This window comes from Motacilla alba, chromosome 17 (assembly GCF_015832195.1).
Source record: "Motacilla alba alba isolate MOTALB_02 chromosome 17, Motacilla_alba_V1.0_pri, whole genome shotgun sequence".
Taxonomy (NCBI): Eukaryota; Metazoa; Chordata; class Aves; order Passeriformes; family Motacillidae; genus Motacilla; species Motacilla alba.
Genome location: NC_052032.1, coordinates 10269613 through 10292092, shown reverse-complemented (window position 1 = coordinate 10292092; position 22480 = coordinate 10269613). Strand labels below are relative to the sequence as shown.

The 22480-nt window shown below is 56.3% G+C and overlaps 1 protein-coding gene across 1 annotated transcript; it reads right to left on the bottom strand.

Annotated features, from left to right (window-relative positions):
* Window positions 1-762: 762 nt before the first annotated feature.
* ADGRD2 (adhesion G protein-coupled receptor D2) lies at window positions 763-22316 on the bottom strand. The gene is given in 26 exon segments (XM_038156716.1): window positions 763-878; window positions 1825-1855; window positions 3999-4057; window positions 4385-4523; window positions 4841-4894; window positions 5068-5109; window positions 8578-8698; window positions 9610-9725; window positions 10306-10439; window positions 11202-11355; window positions 11559-11661; window positions 12309-12412; window positions 12514-12640; window positions 13703-13758; window positions 13973-14078; window positions 14642-14762; window positions 15033-15167; window positions 15502-15613; window positions 16852-17151; window positions 17509-17594; window positions 18082-18180; window positions 18329-18982; window positions 19124-19354; window positions 20273-20333; window positions 20457-20534; window positions 22268-22316. Coding segments are annotated over 25 exon segments (3309 nt in total). The 5' UTR covers window positions 20505-20534; window positions 22268-22316.
* Between the last annotated feature and the right edge of the window lie 164 nt (window positions 22317-22480).

Here is a 22480-nt window from a genome sequence, read left to right as displayed (position 1 = left end):
CACAGCTCCTGCTGGCAGCAGCACCATTTTCATCCGCTGGCTGCTGCCTTTCAAATAGAGATATCTGGGGCTAAACACATCTCTTTTCATTGAACTATTTGGGAGAGAACAAATAGAAGGAGGACAATGTCTGTGCTGGAATGATCTGTCCCCATGCTGGCACCCAAGAGCTCTGCAGCGCTTTGCTCTGTGAGCACAATGTGAAGGTACAGGCCTGTGTGAGGCTGAGCTGCCCTGGGGTCCCCCAGCAGCCCTGCAGCTGGGCATTGCAGCCTTTTATTATCTGCTTCCATGGCTGGAGGCTCTCTGGCTGAGCCCGGAGCAACGAGGGGCCAGCACCAGTGCATGAGCATGAGTGAGAGAGGACAGCACAAGTGAGAGAGGAGAGCTCTTCTGCCTCGAGATCCTCTCCTTCACCCCGGGCTCAAGGATTGCCCAGCCACGGGGGCAGCCTGGGGGCTCAGGGGGGTGCACAGCACTCCTTCCACCCCTGGCCGCTCCCATGGCACCAAGCCCAGCCTGGCATTCCATCACCCTCTGTGCAGACCTGGGCTTTTAAAAGCACACTGAGGGCTCACCTGAGGAAATAAAACCAAACTAAACAACCCACATCTTTGCACAGCTGGAGTTTAATCGCACACGTGGGCTATAAGACACGGGGAGGAAGGTGAGGGTGGGTGGACAGAGCACAAATGCCCGGGGTGGGTGCGGGTCTCGCTGCCTCTGAGACCCCACTCCTGTGCCCGAAATGCCGCTGCACAGCTACTCCTGGATGCCACCGTTCCTGCCTTTCTCACGTGTCCAGTGTGGGGAGGAAAGCTGCACTGCTTCTGGGTGGCATCGTCTCGAAAATAGTCTGAGGATGCCCTGCTTAGACACTTCATGTGGAGCAAAATCAGACACTGCTAATGCACTGCTTGCCTTGACAAAAGAAAATGTCACAATGCAGAAAAAATGTGATCGCTGCATCCCTGGGGTGTCCTCGCTGCACTGTCCACCTGAGGGTCCCCACCCAGAAGCTGCCCTGGGAGTACGCAGCAGTGGTTGTTAAAGAAAATGAAGTGAAACATGCTGCATTTGTGTTCTGAGGAGCTGGGGACTTGCCCAAAGCCAGGCTGGGAAGCTGAGGAGGTAGCAGGGAGCTGCCCTCCAGCAGAGGCCTGGGGCTTAGGAGGGATTTCTGGTTTTAATTCTACCCACCTCCATGGTGACATTGGCCTTTCTACAGCCTGAAACAGAAGAAGCTAAATGGCTGCTTTTAAGCTCATAAATCCAGCCCTGTCTGAATACCCACCTTCCCCAGCTTCCCTTCTTTGGGACCATGGCACTCCCAGCACCCGGCAGTGCCTTTTGCCACAGCTGCTGGTTTGAAATAGCCCAGGGCAGAAAGAGCTGCTGCCCCCCTGGAGAGCCCAGCACCAGGAACCTGCAGGGCCCCTCTGCCACTTGCCCCTGCCTGCAACCCCCAGCTCTGCTGGCACAGCAGGGCCCCAGGAGCTGGAGCAGACAAGGACAGGCAGCAAGAAAGGGGCAGAGATGTGGGGAGAAACCAGGCAGGTGCCCTGGGATGGGACCTTTGGCCGAGCCACAGTGCTGCCAGGGGAGGCAGTGCCACTGGCAGGGCTGCTGGGGCTCCACAGCCCCCACCTGGCCCTCATCTGTTCAGGGGGCACAGATTTCCCACAGCCTGGCCAGGACAGCACCCAGCAGGGCAGTTTGGAAATGATGCTATCCTGAAGCCTGAGCAGAAAGCAGCTGCCCTCCAACACACAACCACAGGAACCAGAGCAGCAAAAGCTACAGAGCGATGCAGGCAAAGGTTACCTGAGCACTTGAACGCCGTCAGCTCCACGGCCTGAAAGAGGGGAGAAGGTGTGTTAGCAGAGGGAATGGGTCTGATGGCTTTGCCCCAACACACTCCCTGGGGCCAGGCAGGGCTCCCCAGAAGCCACCCACCCACTGTGCCTGCCCTGAGCCACCCGCTGCCCCTGCACAGGCTGGGAACCAGAGCTTCATCCCAGCCCCGAGGCACGGGCACCTGGCACAGGGTCCCTGCACACAGCTGCACTCTCAGAGCAGGGAGCTGACACCCTGCTCCTCATGCCCCCTCTGGGGACCCTTCCAGCCCGTGGGGACCCACCAGGCTGGATGCCATGCTGGAGACCACAGGAAAGGCCAGGGAAGGGTGAGAGCACCCCTGTGCTGCGGTGGGAAGAGCCCACACAGTCTGCACTCTGTGCTCGAAGGATGGTTAATGCTCTGGGAGATGTGAAAATCCTACTCCCAGTCTAACAACAACAAAGATCACCAAACAACATTTAAAAAAGCTGCAACACGAAGAACATCTTGTCTGTGTTTGTATCTCCGTTCGCTCAGTGTTTTGTCATTTTAAGTGTTTTCAAACGCCTTTAAGTAGCATCTTCTCTTCATCCAAACTATTGTGCAGCTGCCAGTGACATTCTGAGTCCTCCACTCCTCTGGCGAGCACCGTGACTCAGGCAGGGAGCAGGGAAAACAGCCTGGCTTACATAACTGAGGGCACTGAAAGCAGCCCCAGCACAGGGCACAGCGAGAGGGCACAGGCATGCCCAGAACTGTGCCATGGCCAACCCTGTGCCACGCTCAGCACTGTGCTGTGCCCAGACCTGTGCCATGGCCAGCCCTGTGCCATGGCCAGCCCTGTGCCACGGCCAGAACTGTGCCACGGCCAGAACTGTGCCATGCCCAGAACTGTGCCATGGCCAGCCCTGTGCCACGCTCAGCCCTGTGCCATGCCCAGAACTGTACCATGCCCAGCCTTCTGCGTGCCCAGCCCTGCCCTGCCCAGCCCTGCCATGCCCAGCCTTGTGCCCAGCCCTCTCCTGTGCCCAGCCCTGCCATGCCCAGGGCTCTCGGGCCCTGCCAGCTCTGCCCCAGGAGCTGTGCCAGCACCCGCTGCAGGCACGGGGAGCAGCCTCAGCCCTGCAGCACCCAGGAAGGGAACAAGCACATTAAAAATGCAGTGTTTATGCACAGCAAAGCCCTCCTCGACCCTCACACGAGGGAAGCACTTTCTGTCTTTGCCTGCTGAGAAATGCCACGGCCTTGGCATTCAGGGGATCTGCTGCCTCCTAAAGCCCCTGCTCAGGAGCTCGGGTCCTTGGGCTAATCCCTGTGGCCCACGTCCCAGATCTGGTGCCAGGAGCTCAGCCCTGACCCTGGCTCGCACTGCCAGCACCTGGCTGCCTGAGGAAAGCATCCCTGCCAGTGAGTGCTGGTGCTGTACAGCACGAGGGGCCTGGTGCTGCAGCATTAACCACAAGATAAATCATGAGAGATGGAAATATGGATTTTACTGAGTGGCTTCAGAACGATATGCCAGCTGTAGAAGTATTATCTATTGGATAAATAAGAGCTGTCTATGTGACATAGGTTTTCAAAGGATAAATATTAGAGAGGGAAAGAGAGATCCTTCAGTGAGAGACTCATGAAAGTAGTGCTGGATTTTATTCTGAGGGAGTTACAGCACTTGTATGTCAAGTACACAAGGACTGATGATCATTTCAAAAGCAGGAGATGGAAGTGGGAGCAGAGTAGTCAAATTTAAATTGCTCCCAGCTTTAGGCCGTGCCTTGCTGAGCTCTCCATCCCCATGCAGGCAGCACAGCCCTCCTGGGAGAGGTGAGGCTTGCCCTTGGCACCTGCCCCACTGCCTGATTCAATCTGCTGTCCTTGGGAAAGCCTCCTGCTTGATCCATACCAACCTCAGTGTAGGGCTTTAAGGCCCGAATTCAGCAGCCCCTCGTGTTCCTGTAGGGCCCTGCTCTAAGCTCCCTCCTGGTTCCCCATGGGCTCAGGGTGAGCCTTTGCCTGGGAATTCAGCTGTTCTGGGAGCACTCCTCTCTGCCCTTGGAAAGGTGCCCTGCCCTGTTGTCCCCCCGGCCAGGCTCAGGTGGGGTCCCTGCAGATCTGCTGTGCCCTGCGAGGGGGGAAGGTGAATACCAGCAGGTGTTACATACCGGTCTCTCGGGTGACATAATGGATGAAATGCCCATGGGAATTCTGGCTCCAAAATTTCCTAAAGGGTGAAGCAGCGCCATGAGTTCATAGACCAGAGAACAGAAATATTCATGCTTTCCCAAGAACTTGGTGCTTTGTGACCCCCGCTGAAGCAAAGGGACCAAACGGGTTTTCTGCATCCCTGCCCCCACAAACTGGCTGGAGAATGCAAAACCTTTTTTTCCCCAAAGCCAAAATCCCTATTTTCAACTGTCACCTTTGCCTCTCCTCCAGAAAATTAATTTTAAGACACTAAGATGGATTTTTGCTTCAGGATAATGCAATGCTGCCTAACATGCTGATGAGACCACCCAGCCTGGGCCAAGAGCAACAACAACCCTCTGACCTTTGTTGGTGATGCTCTTCACGGGAGGGTCTTTCTGCACAGGGCTGGGCAGGGCAGTCTCAGCCGCAGGACTCAGCTTCCCTGTGTCCCAGGAGGTGTTTCTTGGACTGGATAAGTAGTTGATGGGATGAGAGCAGTTCTGGAACGACAGGCAGGAGACACAGGACAGTGAAAATTGCAACGAGCCTTTGCTACACCCAGATCTGACTTCAAAGATGGATTTCATCATCACTGCTTTGGCTCCCATCCCACCCTGGCAGAGCAGGCTGCTGCCTAATAGGGGAGGCTATCTTTGGGTCTGTGGTGTCCAACAAGACCGCAAAAAGGGCAGAAAAAATAAGAAAAAATATTTCTTTCCATCATCATGTCCTCAAAGCAGACCCACAGTACAGCTGGGACCCTCCTCGGGTGGGTGGCTGATGGATGAAGGGGCAGCAGGGATTCCTCCCAACTCACTGTGAACGAGAGGGCTTTCTTCTTGTCCTTCATCCTCTGGATGGCATTCCTCACCTGCAGCAGAGCAAGCACATGAGAGAGGGCCACAGCAGCTCCAGCACAGCTGGACATGCTCCAGCAAGTCACGGAGGAAACGCAGCCAGGGTGGAGCTGTGCAACTGCCAAACCCAGCTCCCCCAGATGCCAACACAGAGCTGCTGTGGCCAGTGACCAAATCCACCTCTTACCTCGCTGTTGTAGACAGCATAGACCAGGAATATGTACAGGCCCTGGAAGGCAGAGAGCAGAGGAAGGTCAGAGATGCACGGCTGGATTGTGCTCCTTTGCACGGGGCCAGCGGGCTGAGGAGCCCTGGGGTGGGTGAGGCTGGCACAGATGGTGGGCACAGCCCAGCCAGGGACAGCCAGGCTGCTCACCAAGCCTGCTGCTCTCCCAGCCCAGGAGAGGAGCAGTGAGCAGTGGAGAGGAGCAGTGAGCAGTGGCACCTCTGCCACGGCGGGACGCGGGGCACAGCTGTGTGAGGGATGTGCCAGGCCCGGCCCCGAGCGAGCACTGCCCGGGGCCACAGCCTGGGGCTAATTACAGCTCCAGACCGACGCTTCTGGCCTGAAGGCAGCCCTATCTGGCCCACCAGATTTATGTTATATCTGTGGGTGTTTTGTTATCGCAGCTAGATAAATCAGCTGCAGCAAGAGATGCAATTCATCTTGTCTCCAGCGAGCCTTGCTCTCATCTGCGAGCTCTTGGCAGGCGCGATGGCAGCAGCCCCTGGCACCGCGCCGTGACCTGTCCTTCAGCCAGCAATGCTGGTCACTCCCCCAGACCAGATTTCTGGCCGGGCTTCCAAGGCAGGTCTTCCTTGAAAGAATCATTCTGGATGAGCGCGGGGAGGGGGCAGCGGGAGGGCGGCGGGGAGGAGGGCGAGGAGGGAGAGGAGGCCCAGCTGCAGCAGTGGGCGGGAGAGGAGATGCAGCTCTGGGGAGGAGAGCCCCTCCTGCCCCCTCCCTTTCCACCCCTGCTCCTGCCCCACAGCCCCACAGCTCCCTCCTGCTGCTGGGTCGCTGTCCGGGTTCCTGCACTGCCTGGCTGCAGAAGGAGTCCTCATGTTTGGTGCCAGCACGCAGAGCAGCCCTAAGACAGGCTTGGGCTTCTGCAGACACACAGAAAAGAGTGAAACAGAAAACAACCCCAGCAACAGAACAGGGGTTGAAAAGAGTCAAACAAAAACCAACCCCAGCAACAGAACAGGGGTTGAAAAGAATCAAACAGAAAAACAACCCCAGCAACAGAACAGGGGTTGAAAAGAGTCAAACGAAAAACCAACCCCAGCGCAGGACCCACACGTGAAGGAACACTCTGGCCTCAAAGGAAATTCCAAGTGATCTATAGGAAGTAAGCAAAGGGGTTGAAACAGGATGGCTTTCTCTCAACTCTGCAGCTTCCCACCAGCATTTATTTCTCCTCTGGGGAAATCTGCAGGCTGTCCTGAACTTGGTAATGAAGGCACAGAGGCAAATGAGTACAGCACAGCCATGTCTGTCCACACAGCTCAGAGCCTGCAGTTCTCTCCTGCTCAACAACCCAAGCATAGCATGAAGAGACAGAGAACTGATGCTGTTTAATTATCATCAAGACAGGCCTCCTGCCATCCTCCTGATATCCCGAAGAGCAGAGATGTGGAGAGGCAGCACTTGTCTGGCCTTGGAGCTTCCCACCAGGGCCTGATGGATGTGCCTGAGCAGTGCCTGGCTCTGGAGCAGTGCCAGCCCCAGCAGAGCACCCCTGAGCAGCCACCCAGGGTGTGCCCATGGTGACATCCCTGAACATCCCTGAACATCCCTGAGCAGCCACCCAGGGTGTGCAGGGGTGACATCCCTGAGCATCCCTGAACATCCCTGAACATCCCTGAGCAGCCACCCAGGGTGTGCAGGGGTGACATCCCTGAGCAGCCACCCCTCGTGTGCAGGGGGTGACTGGCCCAGAGAGCGGGGCCAGTGCCGTGCTGGAACCAGCCAGAGGGAAGCACTGCAGAGCCGAGTACAGCAGGAGCCAATTTCTATTGAAACAGAAGAAAAATGGGAGATGGGCTGCCAAACTCTCTAATCCCAGTGCTTTGGAGGGCAGTGCCTTGGCTTGGATCCCGTGGAGAAGGGTTTGTCCTCAAGCACAGGGCAAGGGACCCTGAATAGGCAGTGCTGAGGGCTGGCACCGTCCAGGGAGTGCCCGTGGGCACCTCTGGTGAGGCACAGCCTCAGCCCAGGGCTGGGCTGCCCACGCTGTGCCCTCCCTGCTCCCACCTGCCTGCTGGGAGCTCCCCCTTCCCCTCAGGACCGTGCAGGGGCGTTCAGTGCTTCTCTAGCTCCATCTACAGCTGCCTTCTCTCGAGGTTTGCAAGGCCTCTGCTGATGCTTTGGATCGCAGGTGGCAAGCACGTGTTCCGGGAGTTTTGTCACCCTGTGTCCCTGAGTTCCAGATATCCCGGGGTCCTGGGAACAGTCCCAGCTTGGTGCAGAGCTGAGCACTGCTGGCTGCTGGGATTTAAATTATTTGCTTTGCTCTCTTAGCCGCATACAGGCTGGTTAAAGCTTTAAAGCCTTTTGATGAAAACAGTCGACTCAGAAGCAAATATTAAGTGTTGCTTAATGCACAAGGTAATGATATTTTCTGCCCTCCAGAATTCCCTACTTACACGAATTGATTACCAACATGACTGCAATAATGGCAGTCACAGCCATGGCCCTGCAAGATACCAAGACAAGCAGAAAGCCTTAAAAATGTAGCCAGGTGATGAAGAGGAGTGAAGAGTCTGCAGGAGATGATATTATCCACACAAGGTCCTGCAAGTCAGAGCTAAAAGCAGTCCCCAAACTTCCAGTTGTCCCAAGCAAGGCTCTGCTCACCAGCCCACCAAAGCTGGCACACCCAACACCCCTGCAGCTCACCAGACCCCAGAGCAGCAGTCCCTGGGCACTGGGAGCATCCCTGGGGAGCAGCTGCATGGCTGCAGACAGCAAGGGTTCCAGAGGCAAAGGTTTTCACCTCCTGACTCTCAGTTCTTCCCCAGTGTCCCTCAGCCAAGCTGAACTGCAGGCAGGGGGAAGGTGGCTCTGCCTGCACTGTTCCCAGAGGTCACAGCCTCTCCAAAGGTCTGAGCAGGAGCTGGATGGAAAGCACCCGTCCTGGAACACGCCAGCCAAGCAGCAGTCAAGCGTGCTGTGGCTGGATGTGACCCTTGGGCTGGATGTGACCCTTGGCAGGCTCTCCTCAGCAGCCCTGCTCTGAAGGGACAGTGGCACCCAGGGCCAGCCCTGTCCTGCAGCACGGGCTCATTTCCCAGGTGCACACAGCAGGAGGGATGTCTGCCCCGTTTGACAGCACAGGTACCATTTTAATTACCCATTATACGAGCAAATAAAAACACTAATGAGTTTGTAACTGCCAATTTGAAACCACACTGGTGTGAGAAAAACTAGCACAAGAAACAAGATCTGAGCTGGAAACCTGTGGCACCAGCAGGACACTGCCAGAGACTGGTGCTGAGGGCTGTGAGATGGGCAAGGTCTCCAGAGTTGCATTTTGTATCTTGGAAGCGAGAAATGAGTTTCCCTGGACAAAATGGCCCAGTGGCTTGGGGAAGCTGGGCTGGCTCCAGAGCTAAAGTGTCCCTGGCTACAAGGACAGGTCGAGTGCCCTGCAGGTGCCAGCCTACCTGGGCACCCACGGGGTGCAGGACTCACCTGAAGGGAGTTCAGCACCACGAAGACATAGGCCCAAACGATGCTGAGGTGGACGAGGAGCCCGCACAGCCAGGTGAGCCCCAGCACGGGCAGCAGCACCAGCACGGGCTTGGCCGTGGCCCTGGTGGGAGGAAGAGCTCAGGGTTACCCGGGCACGTTTCAGGGATGAAACACTACCAGGACAGGAGCTGTGGAACAATTTCCTCTGCAAACAAAATAAGTTAAGACAGGAAAAACCAAATATTTCACCTCTCCGACCCCAGTGTGCCAGCCCTGCTCTTCATTTATCACTGCAAGTTAGCAGAAAGGGAGATCTTTGACGTCATCAGCCATGAGAAAACAGCTATTTCCCCCCAATTTCTGCTGCAAGGAGGGCTTCTCTATTTGTTTTATTTGCACATGGATGTCACCCTGCCCTCCAGCAATGCCCTATCTTTGTGCTTCTGTAAATTTGGGGAAATTTATTTATGCTACAGGGGAACAATGCGTGTCTAGCAGGGGTATCCGGCGCCAGCTAACAACAATAAAAATTCACAGAGCATGATAAAGTAATGACTCAGGCAGCAGTTTTTTAGAGGTCTCTCAGTATTGACTGATTACAGAAGTCCCTACTGCCTCTTCCACTGTGTGTGTAACCCCCACCAGCTCACTTTCAACCCACCAAGCCCCAAGCCTGGATTTCTGCAGGCACTGCCAAGGGTCTCCTGTCCAAAGGGGTGAGATCCAGGAGGTGAGTGCAGATGGAGACCAGCTCTTGTTCCCTGAGCTGAAGGTGCTGGCTGGGCTTCTCAGCTGGGATTAGGGACTGTCTTTGGGTGAGACACAGCTACCCTGGGGGAGAGAATCCCTTCTGCCCCTGCTGCTCTGGCTCCCAGAGCTCGCTCTTTCACTCGGCCAGGCTTCTCTGGGCAACCTGTGCCAGTGCCTCAGCAGCTCCCCTGGCAAGGATTTCTTCCACGTGTCTAACACTGCCTCACGTATCTCACACCCAGGGCAGCCACGGCTGGGAGAGCCAGGCCCTTCCCTGCTCACCAGATCTGCGTTCCAATCTGGCTCTCCAGGCTGCTGTTGGGTGTCAGCATCTTGGACCTCCTGCGAGCGCTGGCCACGGTCACCGTCACCACCCGGAGCAGCACCAGGCTGTTCACCTGCCAGGGCACAGCTGCTGGGCTCACTGACACCCTGTGGTCTCAGCTCCAGAGGGTGAGACTCCTCTGCTGGAAACTAGGGTCAGAACTTGGGGACAAATGTCACTACCAGGAAAGCAATGAAATCAAAAGAGTTCACAGAGCTATCTACACATGTATGAAATTTAGGAAACTTATCCCAAAACTGCTCCTACAGAACCTCTTCCCTGTTAAAGGCCTGTTCTGAACCCCATAAACGTTGGACCTTTTTCTGCTGCTGTGTTTTGTATAATGATATTTCAAGGATGTAGATATTCCTGTATTAAAATCAGACCCTTAGCTAAGGCAACGTCACACACCACATTCCTAACTGAGCAGCCAGCCAAGAACTGGTCAGCAAAACTTTCTTAAAGCACTTATTCCTATCAAAAAGCCCTTTTGATTAAAGAGATTTACTGGCGCTGTAGAAGTCTATATGAAGTAAAACATCATTTTTCCTCGAAAAGCAGCAGGCACAATGAGCTGCACCCCTGGCTCTGCACTGCTTTTCCAGGAGCAGACCCAGGGGACTCCCACCTTCCCAGCAGGGTTTGGCACTTACAGCCAGGATGAAGAGCACAGGCCCCACGAAGGCCCAGATGACGTTGGTCTGCACGTTCAGCCAGCAATGGTTGGCTGCCACATATTTGTGAAAGGAAGTTGCAAGGGTCACCCCCACGATAAGGACTGGAAGCCCTGCAGAAAAACCCACAGGTTAAACCCTGGGAAAAGCAGAGATGCCCCGTGCGGGGCACTGTGCACCAGACAATGGCTTCAAAACCCCCCTGACCAGACAGACTTCAGCGTGAGCCTCCAAAACCCCACGAGCAACATCAATCCTCTGCAGCTGAAACCTGTCCTGGCTCAACACAGCCACAGATTTACAAGCTGTCAGCATCTTTCTCTGAGGTATAAAGCATTCCAAGTCCTGAGTCCTGACCAAAGCAATTTATTCCTCGGATTGCTTTTTTAACAAAATGGACAATCAAAGACATAAACCAATCCAAAATACATGAAGCAGTTGTCCTGTGTCCAAGGAGGTGTGTGCCCTTTGAGCAGCACATCCCTAAAGAGGCTCCTCTTTGACACAAAACTCAGCTTATTCAAATACTGCTATGCCCCTAAAGGGCTCCCTCTGAATAAAAGGTGCTTAGTGAGGAACACATTTATATTTAATTACTGTGGTGATGCTCTCCAAGAACAAGACCTTACCATAAATCTCCTCCTCCATTTTTATACTGAACTCCTGGATTTAAAAGTATAACAGAAATGCTGCTCAGCTTATATTCTAAGATTAGAAATTTGACAAATAATTCAAGAGAGCCTCTGCAGGGCACTGGCACCCAGTTCTCATATTAAATTAAACCAAACAATTGTGCATCTCTGCTATTAAAACTTTCACTAGAAAAGAAAAAGAGTATTTTCCTGAGGAGCCAAGGCAGAGGAGTGTGCAGATACCCCAGCCTGTCACGTAGTAGAACTTCATTCTCCTGCCTTCACTCATGTTGACTGCTACCACTTTGCTCCAGAGGAGAAGCCCCTCTACCAGCATCCACGAGAAGGCTGCCATGAAGAAGAGGTGCAGGAAGGCAGTGACCATGAAACACAGCACCTGCAGGGGACAGAAACCACAGGGCACAACGTAGATATGAGCATCTGCAAACAGAGAGACAATTCTGCCCCAGACGCCTGTTACAAGTAATTAATAAAAGGGTAAGGTAATTAGCCTTTAATTAATTTAAGGGAATTAATAAATACTTCTGTTCTGTTGCTCTGGCAGTGGTGCTGGAGCCTGGCCATTCCTGCTGAGCTCACCTGGCTGGGCTTGGCCAACTCACTGACCATGAGCAGAGCTTCTCCTGCAGCCAGAGCAAGGATCAGGTTCTTGTGCACAGTTGTTCGTTCACTCTTGGGGACGCTGGGGAGGGAGAGAGGGAGCCCTGAGCTGCAGCCAGACAAAAGGTGCGCCACAAAAGGGTCCTCCCTGTCCCCTCAGGCTGTGCAGGCCTGCCTGGGCAACTTGTGGTCTCTCTGCCATCCCTGCAAAGATGACAGTCAGAGGGGCAGAGGACAGCCCTGCTGTGCGAGCTCTGGGGACACTCTTGGATACAGCTGCTCAGCTTTGGCCATGGCTCCAGGGCTCAGGCAGGGAGGGAGAGGTGGAGGGAGCCACTGCCATGCTCACAAGGCAGAGCTCTGTGCTTGCCAAGTGACACAGAAGGCTTGGCAATCAAAGAAGTAGTCCTGGCTCCATTTATTTTACAAAAATTCATTCTAGCAGAGCAGCTTTTATGGTAAACATTGTTAGCAATTGATGGAAACCTTGCCACAGACGTGCAGGTGTGTGCACAGATCAATGAGCATCTCCACAGAAACAAGCAGGGCTGAGCCCCTCTCCAGCCAACAACCACCAGTCCCCCCTGCCATGGAGCACAGGGCAGCTCCCACCTCCTCCCACGCACCTGCACCACCCCATGCTGGCAAAGGACACTTTGAGAAGGGCTCTGGAGTAAAACATCAAGTAGAAAACACAGAGAAGGCTGCAAGCGTCCAGGCTGCTCTTACCGAACCACCAGGAACAAAACGAAGGTGACTACCAAGGCACAGAAGGAAACTCCACATCCAATAAAAGTCAAAGTCTGCAGGGTGAACTCCTCCTTGGTGGTCCTCTGCTCCAGACATGAAACAACAGAAGACTCAAACCCCTCGTGAATCGGCCCCACCAGCTGGCAGTGCCAGCAGCCACCCCCGAGCCGGGCTCCTCACGTACCTGCAGCTCGTACACCTGCAGCAGGATGGCAAAGTTGGTGGTGTGGTTGCAAAAGCAGGCAGTGGAGTCTGGGAGAGACTTGGCCACAGAGCAGCCAGCTGTGGACCACATCCCACCAGCATCTGGGCTAACGTGCAGCAAAACCAGAGAAAACACAGCGAAATCACCTTCCACTTCCACAGAAAACCAGGGCACGATGGGAATTTCACTCTCCCAGAAAAGACAGAGTTTAAAGGAGGAAGATGAGGATATCAGAAACAGGTCTTCACATGGACTTCCCTTTGGTTCACCCTTTGTCTCAGCAGCTTTGCCTCATCCAGCAGGCACACAGTGATAATAGATTTGGTGTCAACGTGTGCATTAAAGAGTGGAGCTCAGCCATGAGAGCTCCAAACAGAGCCCAGCTATTGCATGGCTCTGGGAAGAGCTCCCTGCACAGCCCCTTCACTGAGAGCAGCATCAGACTGCTGTGTCTAACTCTGCTCAGCCTGCCACAACCCCAGCATGGCGCCACTGGTCCCCAGGACAGGCCTGTCCCAGCCATCCAGCAATGCTCCCATCTGAGTTCCCTGGGCAGGGACCGTGGCTGCAGCTCTGTCCCACTGCCCCCTGAGCCTCCCAGTACCACAGGAAGGTCAGGATCAGAGCAGGGCTGCTGGGACCCTCTGCTGGGACCCCAACAACCAGCTCTTTCCAAAATCACCCTTCCCACTTCCCCTACCTGATCCATGCCTGCTACGAGTCTTGGACTCTAAGGAGGTTTTTTTCACTTGAATGACTTAATTACCAATCCATAATATATCACAGCCTCAGTGTTCTCACCACAGTGACATTCAGCAAAAACACATCCCAGTGCCAGGCAGGATTCATGAGGCTGGGAGTCCTGCACGTCTTTGGGGCGTGTATCTTGGGCTAACTCTTCTCTGTCACAGGCAACACCCATAATTAACTAGGGCTTTCCATTTGAGTTGTATATACCTCATTAAAGGTCACTTGCTTGTGAGTGACTTCTCCAAAGGAAATCTTCCCAGGAAAGCATTCTGCTCCAGCAGACAGGGGATGTCAGCATGCAAAGGAGGCAAAAAATTCCAGATCTCTACTCTTACCATTACATTTATACTGAGATGTCTGGTTTCCCAGTGGAAATAAAAAGCTCATAAATCTGGGGACCTGAACTGAAACAAGGCACCTGAGGCTGAAGTTCCAGAAGGCACAGACGGGCCCCACCAGAGTATTGGGCAGGTCCTGCAGGCAGAGAGGGGAGGGAAGAGGTCACTGCTGGACGCGGGGTGCAGGTCCCTGCCTCGGCTGCAACAGGGTCTGTCGGCGCAGGACAAACGCCTCCCAGGGACGCGGGAGTCAGGGCAGGGACAGTCCCCATGCCGAAGCTGCGGGGCTGAGCCGTGCCCGGGGACAGCCGGGCCAGGTGCCGCTGGCACGGGGCACGGCCGCGGGGTACCTGGACGCGGTGCTGCAGGCGGTAGCGCACGGACGCGCTGATCTCCTGCTGGTCACCGAGCAGGGTGGCTGAGATCACCGCTGTGCCCACCGTGGTGCTCAGGTACCTGCCGGGGAAGGAGCTCACAGGCACGGGAAGCTCGGGACGCGCCCTCAAACGGCATCTCCCGGGGTACGGGACAGCGGCGGAGACCCGGGTGCTGCCGGGGGCCGGGCACGGGGCAGAACGGACCCTGGGCCACCGGGCACAGCCCCAGCGCTGCCCGTCACTGGGCGGGCACCGGAGCATGCCAAGGTTCCGGCTCAGCGGTGGGGATGCGCGGGCGGCCATCCCCACCTAGCGTTCGGAGCTCCGGGAGCGCAGCCAGCCCGGCCCCGGAGCCACCATCTCCAGAGACGCCTCCTGCCCAGCCAGAGGGCACCCTGCAGCAGCCCCTGTGGGCTCTGTGCCCTGCCACCCCGGCAGAGCTGGTGACCCGCGGGAGCCAGAGGCGCGCAGGACACCCCACGGAGCACCTCGGTGCCCGGGGCAGCCCCGGTGCGAGGGCTGAGATGGGCCGGGATGAAGCTGACCCCAAAACCGAGGCACCAGCTCAACGCAGATTTGAAAATGAGCTCTTCCGTGGCGCGGAGGGCAGCCCTGGGGCGCGGGGGGCTCAGTGTCACTCACCTCTGTCCCCCGTCGGGGGCAGCCGTGTCCTGGGACGCCGCGCTGGTGCCGCTGCTGGACAGGCAGCGCTGCAGGGAGCCGTAGCCAAACCACATGTTCTTCACCGTGACCCTGTGCAGACCTGCAGGGACAGGGCACGGGGACAGTACAGAGCGCAGGGCAGCGCTGGATGTCACTGCCCGCCCCTGGGGGTGATGCTGGGGGTCCAGAACGCCCTCGGCTCCGAGCTGTGTCTCCAGAGGGGCTGTACAGAACCTCCCCATCTCCCTTTCTCCAACGGTGTCCCCTCCCCACACTCCTCCAGACCTCACGTGGCCAAGGTGAGGAGTTTGGCACCAAGGAAGGCGATGCAGAGGTACCAGGGGCAGCTCAGGTGTCAGGTGTGACAAACCTCTGGATTTCAGCCTCTGCATTTCTTCCGCGGGAACTTCGATGAGGTCGTGCCTGCCCTTCTCGGGGCTCTGGACCACGTACGCCTCTCCACTCAGCTGCTGCTCGCTCAGCTCCAGCTCCCTCACCTCCATCCCTGTGCACAGGGAAAATCAGGGTTCAGCCTTCCTCCAGAGCTACTGCTACAGCAAAGTGCCACAAGGATTCTGTAATCCCAGCCAAGACCAGCCAGGACCCACAGCAGCAGCAGCAGCAGCAGACAGGCCCCTTCCCGTGCAAGCAGAGAGCATCTGGGCCCAGCTTCTCCCATGCCCAAAAGTTTCTTACAATCCTCTTGCAGTCCACAACCTGAGAGGTGCCCTCACAGGCTGCAGGGCTGGCAGGAGGCGAGCCAGAGGAGAGGAGCCAGGAGTGGGTTTGGGCTGGGAACTGATCTGGGTCTTGGTGAGTTGCCCTCCAGTGCCACTCACCAATATTCCCATGCTGGATCGTGATCTTTGTCCTCTCTGTGGTCAGCAGTGGGACCAAGAGTGACACCATCCTGTCACAGAGCTCAACCACAGCCATGGGCCCCCTGATAACCTGCAAAGACAGACAGAGCGATGGAAATCAGCACCTGCACCCTCAGCCCTCCCTTCCCACAGCTCACAAGAGTTTCCTCAAATGTTTGGCCCTTGGCAGAAAAAAAAAAGAAAAAAGAGGAGTTGAGACTCAAGGCTTTGGGTTTGCTTTTCTGTGCTTTCTTTACTGAAGGATGGTCCAGTTCCTTCAGCAAGGAGACAAGTCTGGCAGTGAGGGAAACTTGCTGTTCTGCATAAAAAGCCATTAAAACAGCATGGAAATAAATAAATAAATAAGTGAGCTTCTGGGAAGAAAGACCTTTAGACTTGAGTCCTGATTTTCGCAAAGCTGTAGAACAGCCATCTGCTCTTCCTGGAAAAGGAAGAAATAGACCCAGAAATAGACTCTGCAGCTGGAGGGCAGCAGAAGAGGGGCCCCATTGCTCGAGGTCCAGGGTGCACAAGTGCCACCCTGCAGTGCACAGCTCCCACACTCCTCCCTCAGAGATTGGCAGCTGCACCAGTTGCACTGGGCCAGCGCTGGGTTTGTGCCACTCTTGAGAAGCTCTGAGTGACTGTGGCCATGGAGACCTGAGCAAGTGAGGCAAGCTCTGCTCAGCATCCTTTAATCATCTCTGGACACCCCTGGCTTGGTTCCTGGGGCACAGGCCAGGCCAGACACTGTCACACATTTTCCAGAGGCAGGTGGAGAGTGCAGACCTCGCACCAGGCACCAAAAACACACGTGAGCATGGAGAAAAACCTCACAGGGGTGGGATGATGGAAATCCCTTATGCAAAGCCTGACTTTGAGCAGCGAGGGGGCTGATGACAAACAGCCCATCCACAGAAAGCACAACACACTGTAAAGGAAGGGTGTGTCCCTGCCAGGCAGCAGGATGTGGGAGCAAGGAAACAGCCCCAGGAACCTGCAAGCTGTCAATCCAGACTGACAGAGAGGAGAACTTGAAGAGAGCTGAGCTAACCACCAGAGGGGTTTGCAAGGGAGGCACCACTAGCACTGCACTTGCGCGCACAAGAACTTGGCTGCACCTCCAACAAATGAGGCACCAGGAAGGCAGGTGGAAGGTGTGAGCAGGTGAAGAGGCTCCATGCCTGGGCTGGCAGCATTTCCATGCTTCAGCGGGGCCACAAAGGCTGCAGGTGGCCATGCAAGGACAGCACAGCCAGGCTGGGGTGGTGCAGCAGGCCAAGGATGAGCAGCTGAGGCACACAGCAGTCACTCTGGTGACACCATTACCTGGCTGATCAATGACCACGTCCCGGTATTCTGCTCTTCCAGAATTAACTCAGTCACTTCCATGTAATACTGGCCCAACTGCTCCAACATCTCCAGCTCATCTCCCTCCTGGATTTCCAAATCTGAAACTTGCTTTAGTAGTTGAAGGACTGCAAGGAGGTCAGATGGCTCAAGCACGGGCACTTCTCCTTCTCTCAGAACAGTTGCCAAGACATCCAGGGCATCGAGAGCCACAGAGAGGTTCATGTCCTGCACGCCACTCGTGAAGAGGCTGTCAGGAATCTGTCATGGAAAACATGGCTTGGTTCAGTGCAGAGCCCTGACTCTCCCTGATCCTCAGCTGTGCCTTGGCAATGCCCTGCATGCCCCTGCTGGCATCAGGACCTGTCTGGCCGACCAGGAATATCCTGGGGGAAGGGATCTCTAGTCCAGACTCCCATCCTCAGCGAGATGAGTCAATCTGAAGCAACACTGCTTGTTTGATCACAGCAGAAGTTACAGCTGTGCTGGTCACAATCTCCAACAGCAGCTCAGGAAAGACCCCAGGCAGAACTGCTGGCAAAGTGACTTCAAACAGCTGTAGGTGCCAACACGGCCACCCCAGCAGCTCCTGCCTGCTCCAGGTGCCAGCTGCCACTGCTGGGCTGCAGGACTCACCACAGTCCTCACTGCGAGGGTGTTCACACGGCTGGCGAGCGAGTGACTGGACTCCAGCTGAGCTCTTTTCAGCTGCCAGTATGCATCTGGGGACAAAGCAGAACCAGAACCACTGCTGAGGTGTCCCACAGAGTGGTTAACACACGCCACGTTCAAAGCCTGAGCAATGGTCCTCAGATGGTGGCTAAATCTGCAGGACAGGCAGGAGAAGGAGACTCCACAGCTGTATCTTATTTTTAGCACAAGACCCCATCTGGAGAGACAGTTTCACACTCCTTTTCTGCCTCTCCCCGTGCCCCCCTGGCCAAGAGTCTGGGAATGCCTGGACTGGGAGGCACTCACAGCGCTGCGGCCAGAAGCCATGGATGTGTACCACCACTGCCCAGCTCAGCTGGGGAAGAGCCAGAGCCCCTGCCAGGGTGCAGGCAGCTGCAGCAAAGTGCCAGCCCCAGAGGGTTTGGCGTGTGACCCCTTCAGAGCGGGGGCCTCCCCATCGCTGGCCCCCAGCCCAGCCGGGACCTCCAGGAGCGCGTGCGGTGGAAGCAAGGCATGAATAACTAACAGATGCTGTACCCTTGCTGTAGTGACAGATGAAAGGCAAAGTCTGCAAACAAGATGCATAACTGAATCCACTGCTGCCAACTTCCAAAACCCTGCATTCCTCCACAGGCCCTGTGGAAACACACACAGACAGAAGGGTCTCCCAGGGACACGCCATCCCCAGCAGGCATCGCCTTTCCTGCAGCAACCCACAAGCCCTGGTGCAACAAACGCTGTGGGCTGTGCCTTAAGAGCCAGGAGAGAGGAAACTGAGACTCACCTGGGCAAAGGAGCTGCGTGGCCACTGCCTGAACGGTGCTCTCCACTTCCAGGGCATTTGAGCTCCACCCAAAAACCAGGTCCTGCTCCACCACCCAGCAGGAGCGAACTTTCTCAATGTGCTCGGCGCTGAGGACTGTCTGCCAGATGTGCAAGTCAGTGATGTTCCCACTGAAGGACTCCTTTGCCCTGAAGGTGCCCCCCAGGGAATCTTGATCCTGCCCGATTATGAAGGTGCCCCGGCCAGAGATGGCCTGGGGGGCGGAGGGCCCCGCAGAGCACAAACCACTGGCTGCCGCCCGCCTCTTCCCGTCGGCGTAGATGGCCCAGGCGCCGTTCTGCTGCTGCCAGGTCACGCAGAAGTGATGCCACCGCCCGTCAGCGCGGAACACGGGCAGGTAAGGGGAGTGGTGCCCGTGGACGATGAGAGCAAACCGAACGAAGCCCTCCTCATCCACAAAGCCACGCAGCTGGAACTCGTTGATGAAAGCGGGCACGGCGTAGGAGAAGATGGTGGCGATCTCCTGGGTCCGGGTGTCCCACTGCACGTGGGCACAGGCCGTGACAGCAGGCAGGGCCGGGAAGGCAGACAGCACCTTCACATATTTTGTGTCTGTTTTGTCTCTGAATACCAGGACTGGGACAGTGTGGCCACCTAGAAGGAGAAATTTCAGTCAGCAGCAAGGGAGAAGCATAGGCCAATAAATTGACAATAAAAAAAACAAGGGACAGCTTCTCCAGTCATATTTTTCAGTCTGAAAGCATCTATAAATAGCCCATGTCCACTTTCACTCACGTCTCCTCTTTGCTTTGTGCAGGACACCGTCCCTTTCCTTTAGCCAGACAGAGCCTCGGATGTGGTGGGACTGCAGCAGTTTGCTGAAGGAGCCTCGCTCACTGTCCTGGGGTTCCAAGAGCAGCTGGGCAAAGTGCTGCTCGCAGTACCTGTCAGCTTGCCACCAGTCCAGAGCAGCGGCCACATATTCGTACGTGTGTCCTGGGGTCTCAATTGTGACAGGAGCAAAACCTGGAGAGGGGCACACATAGCCTGGGGAAACGGAAAGCCTCTGCAGCCCACGGTTGAAAGCAGTGCCTCGTGCACCTGGCAGGGCTCATCTCCCCATGCAGCCCTTGGGCTGGAGCTGGGCACAGTGTGACAGAGCTCAGACCCCATGGGACCCGAGCTGAGGGGTGCTGTGAGTGCCCTCTGGCCAGGGCTGGAGCTGGGCACAGTGTGACAGAGCTCAGACCCCATGGGACCCGAGCTGAGGGGTGCTGTGAGTGCCCTCTGGCCAGGGCTGGAGCTGGGCACAGTGTGACAGAGCTCAGACCCCATGGGACCCGAGCTGAGGGGTGCTGTGAGTGCCCTCTGGCCAGGGCTGGAGCTGGGCACAGTGTGACAGAGCTCAGACCCCATGGGACCCGAGCTGAGGGGTGCTGTGAGTGCCCTCTGGCCAGGGCTGGAGCTGGGCACAGTGTGACAGAGCTCAGACCCCATGGGACCCGAGCTCAGGGGTGCTGTGAGTGCCCTCTGGCCAGGGCTGGAGCTGGGCACACTCCCTGGGACACACGACCGTGCTAAGCTCAGCACAAAGGAAAAGCTCACTCTGCCACGCCTAGGGATGGCCCTCAGAAAAGCTTGTTCAAAGCAGTTATGCAAAAACAGCTTTACTTGCTTTATCCCCAAAAAGCTCATCCCAGCTTCTGCACTTGCAGATGCAATTTTCAGGCACAAAATAATCTGTTTGGTTTGCAGATGCAGTGGGGCACGGAGGCAGCAGCTGAGCAAACAGCCTGGCAAATACCAGCTCTGCAAACAGCATTTTAGGCACAAAACAGGGTAACAGAAAAAGTTTCTTTACCTTTGTTTGCACCACCAGACACCTTTTGTTTCTCTGTGCTGGATATTGCAAAACACACAGAGAGTGCTGATAAAAACACTAACCTTTAGAAGTCTGGTTTTTGGCAAGGGCTGCAAAGGCAAGGAGACTCCTGGACAGACCGACCTGGTGGAGAGGATGTGTTGTAACATTCAGAGAAATATTAATAATATCTCAAATATCCAGAATAAAACAAAAAATAAAAAAACCAAACCAAAAACCCAAACAAAACAAAATGTTAATACTCACCAGAAAGCTGAAGAAGCAAGAACCAGGTCTCAAGTATCTCCTAAGCATGCTGACCAGCTGGGAAGATTTCACCCTTTGCTAGAATAAATAAAGTATTACTGGAGACGCTTCATGGAGACAGAAGCATCCTGCAGAAATGGCATTCCCTGACAATGCTGCTTTCCTCAGAAAGTCTTGAAACAAAAAGGAGAAAATGACTCCCTCTGAAATACCTGTCCCAAATAGTATCTTATCCAAAGAATTCCCAGATCTTCTTGAAGACCTAAAGGTCTCCGTTTAACATTTGTTTGCAGGATACAAAATAATTAAGCATAAAACACAGAGATGTGCAATACTGAGGAACAGGCAAGACTGTAGAGCCTCTTCATCTGCATTAACTAAATAAAAAAGCCACCATAAATGGCATCATTAAACAGCGTTGCATCACCGGCAGCTTTTCTTGTTGCCTTTCAAACCTGCAGGAGCAGAGCACCAGAGCAGACGCTGCAGAGCTGCAAATCCAGCCTCTGTGAGCCCAAACACAGAGCCCAGCGCCGCGGGGCCATCCCGGGGAGCTGTGGGGTCAGGGCTGGGCAGCGATCCCCCATCTCCCCACCTCTGCCCCGGAGGGAGGAAACCCTAAGTGCAGACAGTAAAAAGCCTAGTAAAATCATAGATGAGGGCACGTAAAGACACAAGATGGAAACTGGCAACGCCAATGCAAACAAGCCCTAGAGCTCTGGGCGCTGGCATCGCCGGCTGCGGGTGATCTCTGCTCTGTAAAAGCACATTTAAGCACTCTGCTGCTAAGGGACTTCGGAGATGCGCTCTGCAGCCCGGGCTCTGCGCTCACAGTCTTCCAAAGTTCAGCAGAGACTTTGGAAACATCGAACACTGCTCTTGGCCCTCCTGGGAAAAGCAGAAATCTGATGGGTGAGAGGGAGCCACGGCACCGCCAATCTCCCGCTCCTCAGCCTGCGCCTGTAGCCTCAGGCGTCCGCTTCTCCAAGGAGGGCCCTGGAGATGCTGCAGGAACCTGGAACCCGCTCTGGGCAGAGAAAACGGGGCAGGGGGGAGCGCCCGGTGACCCAGCTGGGGCGAGCCCGGTGGCTCCGGGCACCCCGGGTCTGGGGAGCGGGGCAGGGCCGGGCAAGGCCGAGCTCCGGCACGGCCACGGCGGGACAAGCGCGACAGCGCGGCGGGGCGCGGAGCTGCGGCGTCCGGAGCGGCGGGGAGCGGGAACCGCGGCCGGTCCGCGGGACCACGGCTCCGCATCCCGCTCCGCACCCCGCTGCGCACATCTCCCGGCACTCCGCACCCCGCTGCGCACATCTCCCCGCACTCCGCACCCCGCTCCGCACATCTCCCCGCACTCCGCTCTGCACATCTCCCCGCACATCTCCCCGCTCCGCACATCTCCCCGCATCCCGCTCTGCACATCTCCCCGCACTCCGCTCCGCACATCTCCCCGCACTCCGCACCCCGTTCCGCACATCTCCCCGCTCCCCGCTCCCGCTCCCCGCTCCGCACCTCGTTTCGCTCCCCGCCCCGCACATCTCCCCGCACATCTCCCCGCACATCTCCCCGCACCCCGCCCCGCACATCTCCCCGCTCCCCGCTCCCGCTCCCCGCCCCGCACGCCGCCGCCCCTCGCAGCCCCGCACACGGAAGGTGCCGCCGCTCCCGCACCGCGCCCGCTGGGCAGCGGGACGGCGACTCCGAGTCCCCGGGGCGCTGCTGGGCGGCCGCACCCCACTGCCCACGTCCTCACCCCACACCGCCCCCCGGGACGCCCCTCCAGCGCACCCCACGGCCGAGAGCAAAGCACTCACAGCCTCCCTGCTCCGCTGTGCCAGCAGCGCCGGGATCTTCTTCCCTGGCACTCACTGCTCCATAGCAGTGTCCAATAAACCTGCCCAGAAAGTCTGGCGCATGATCGCGGCAGAGAATCAGGGAGCGGGGGAGTGACCAGGGATCCTCAGAGCAGAAGGGACCCAAACCAGCCCAGGAGTGCAGCTGAAGAGGGACGGCTCTGGAGATGTCCA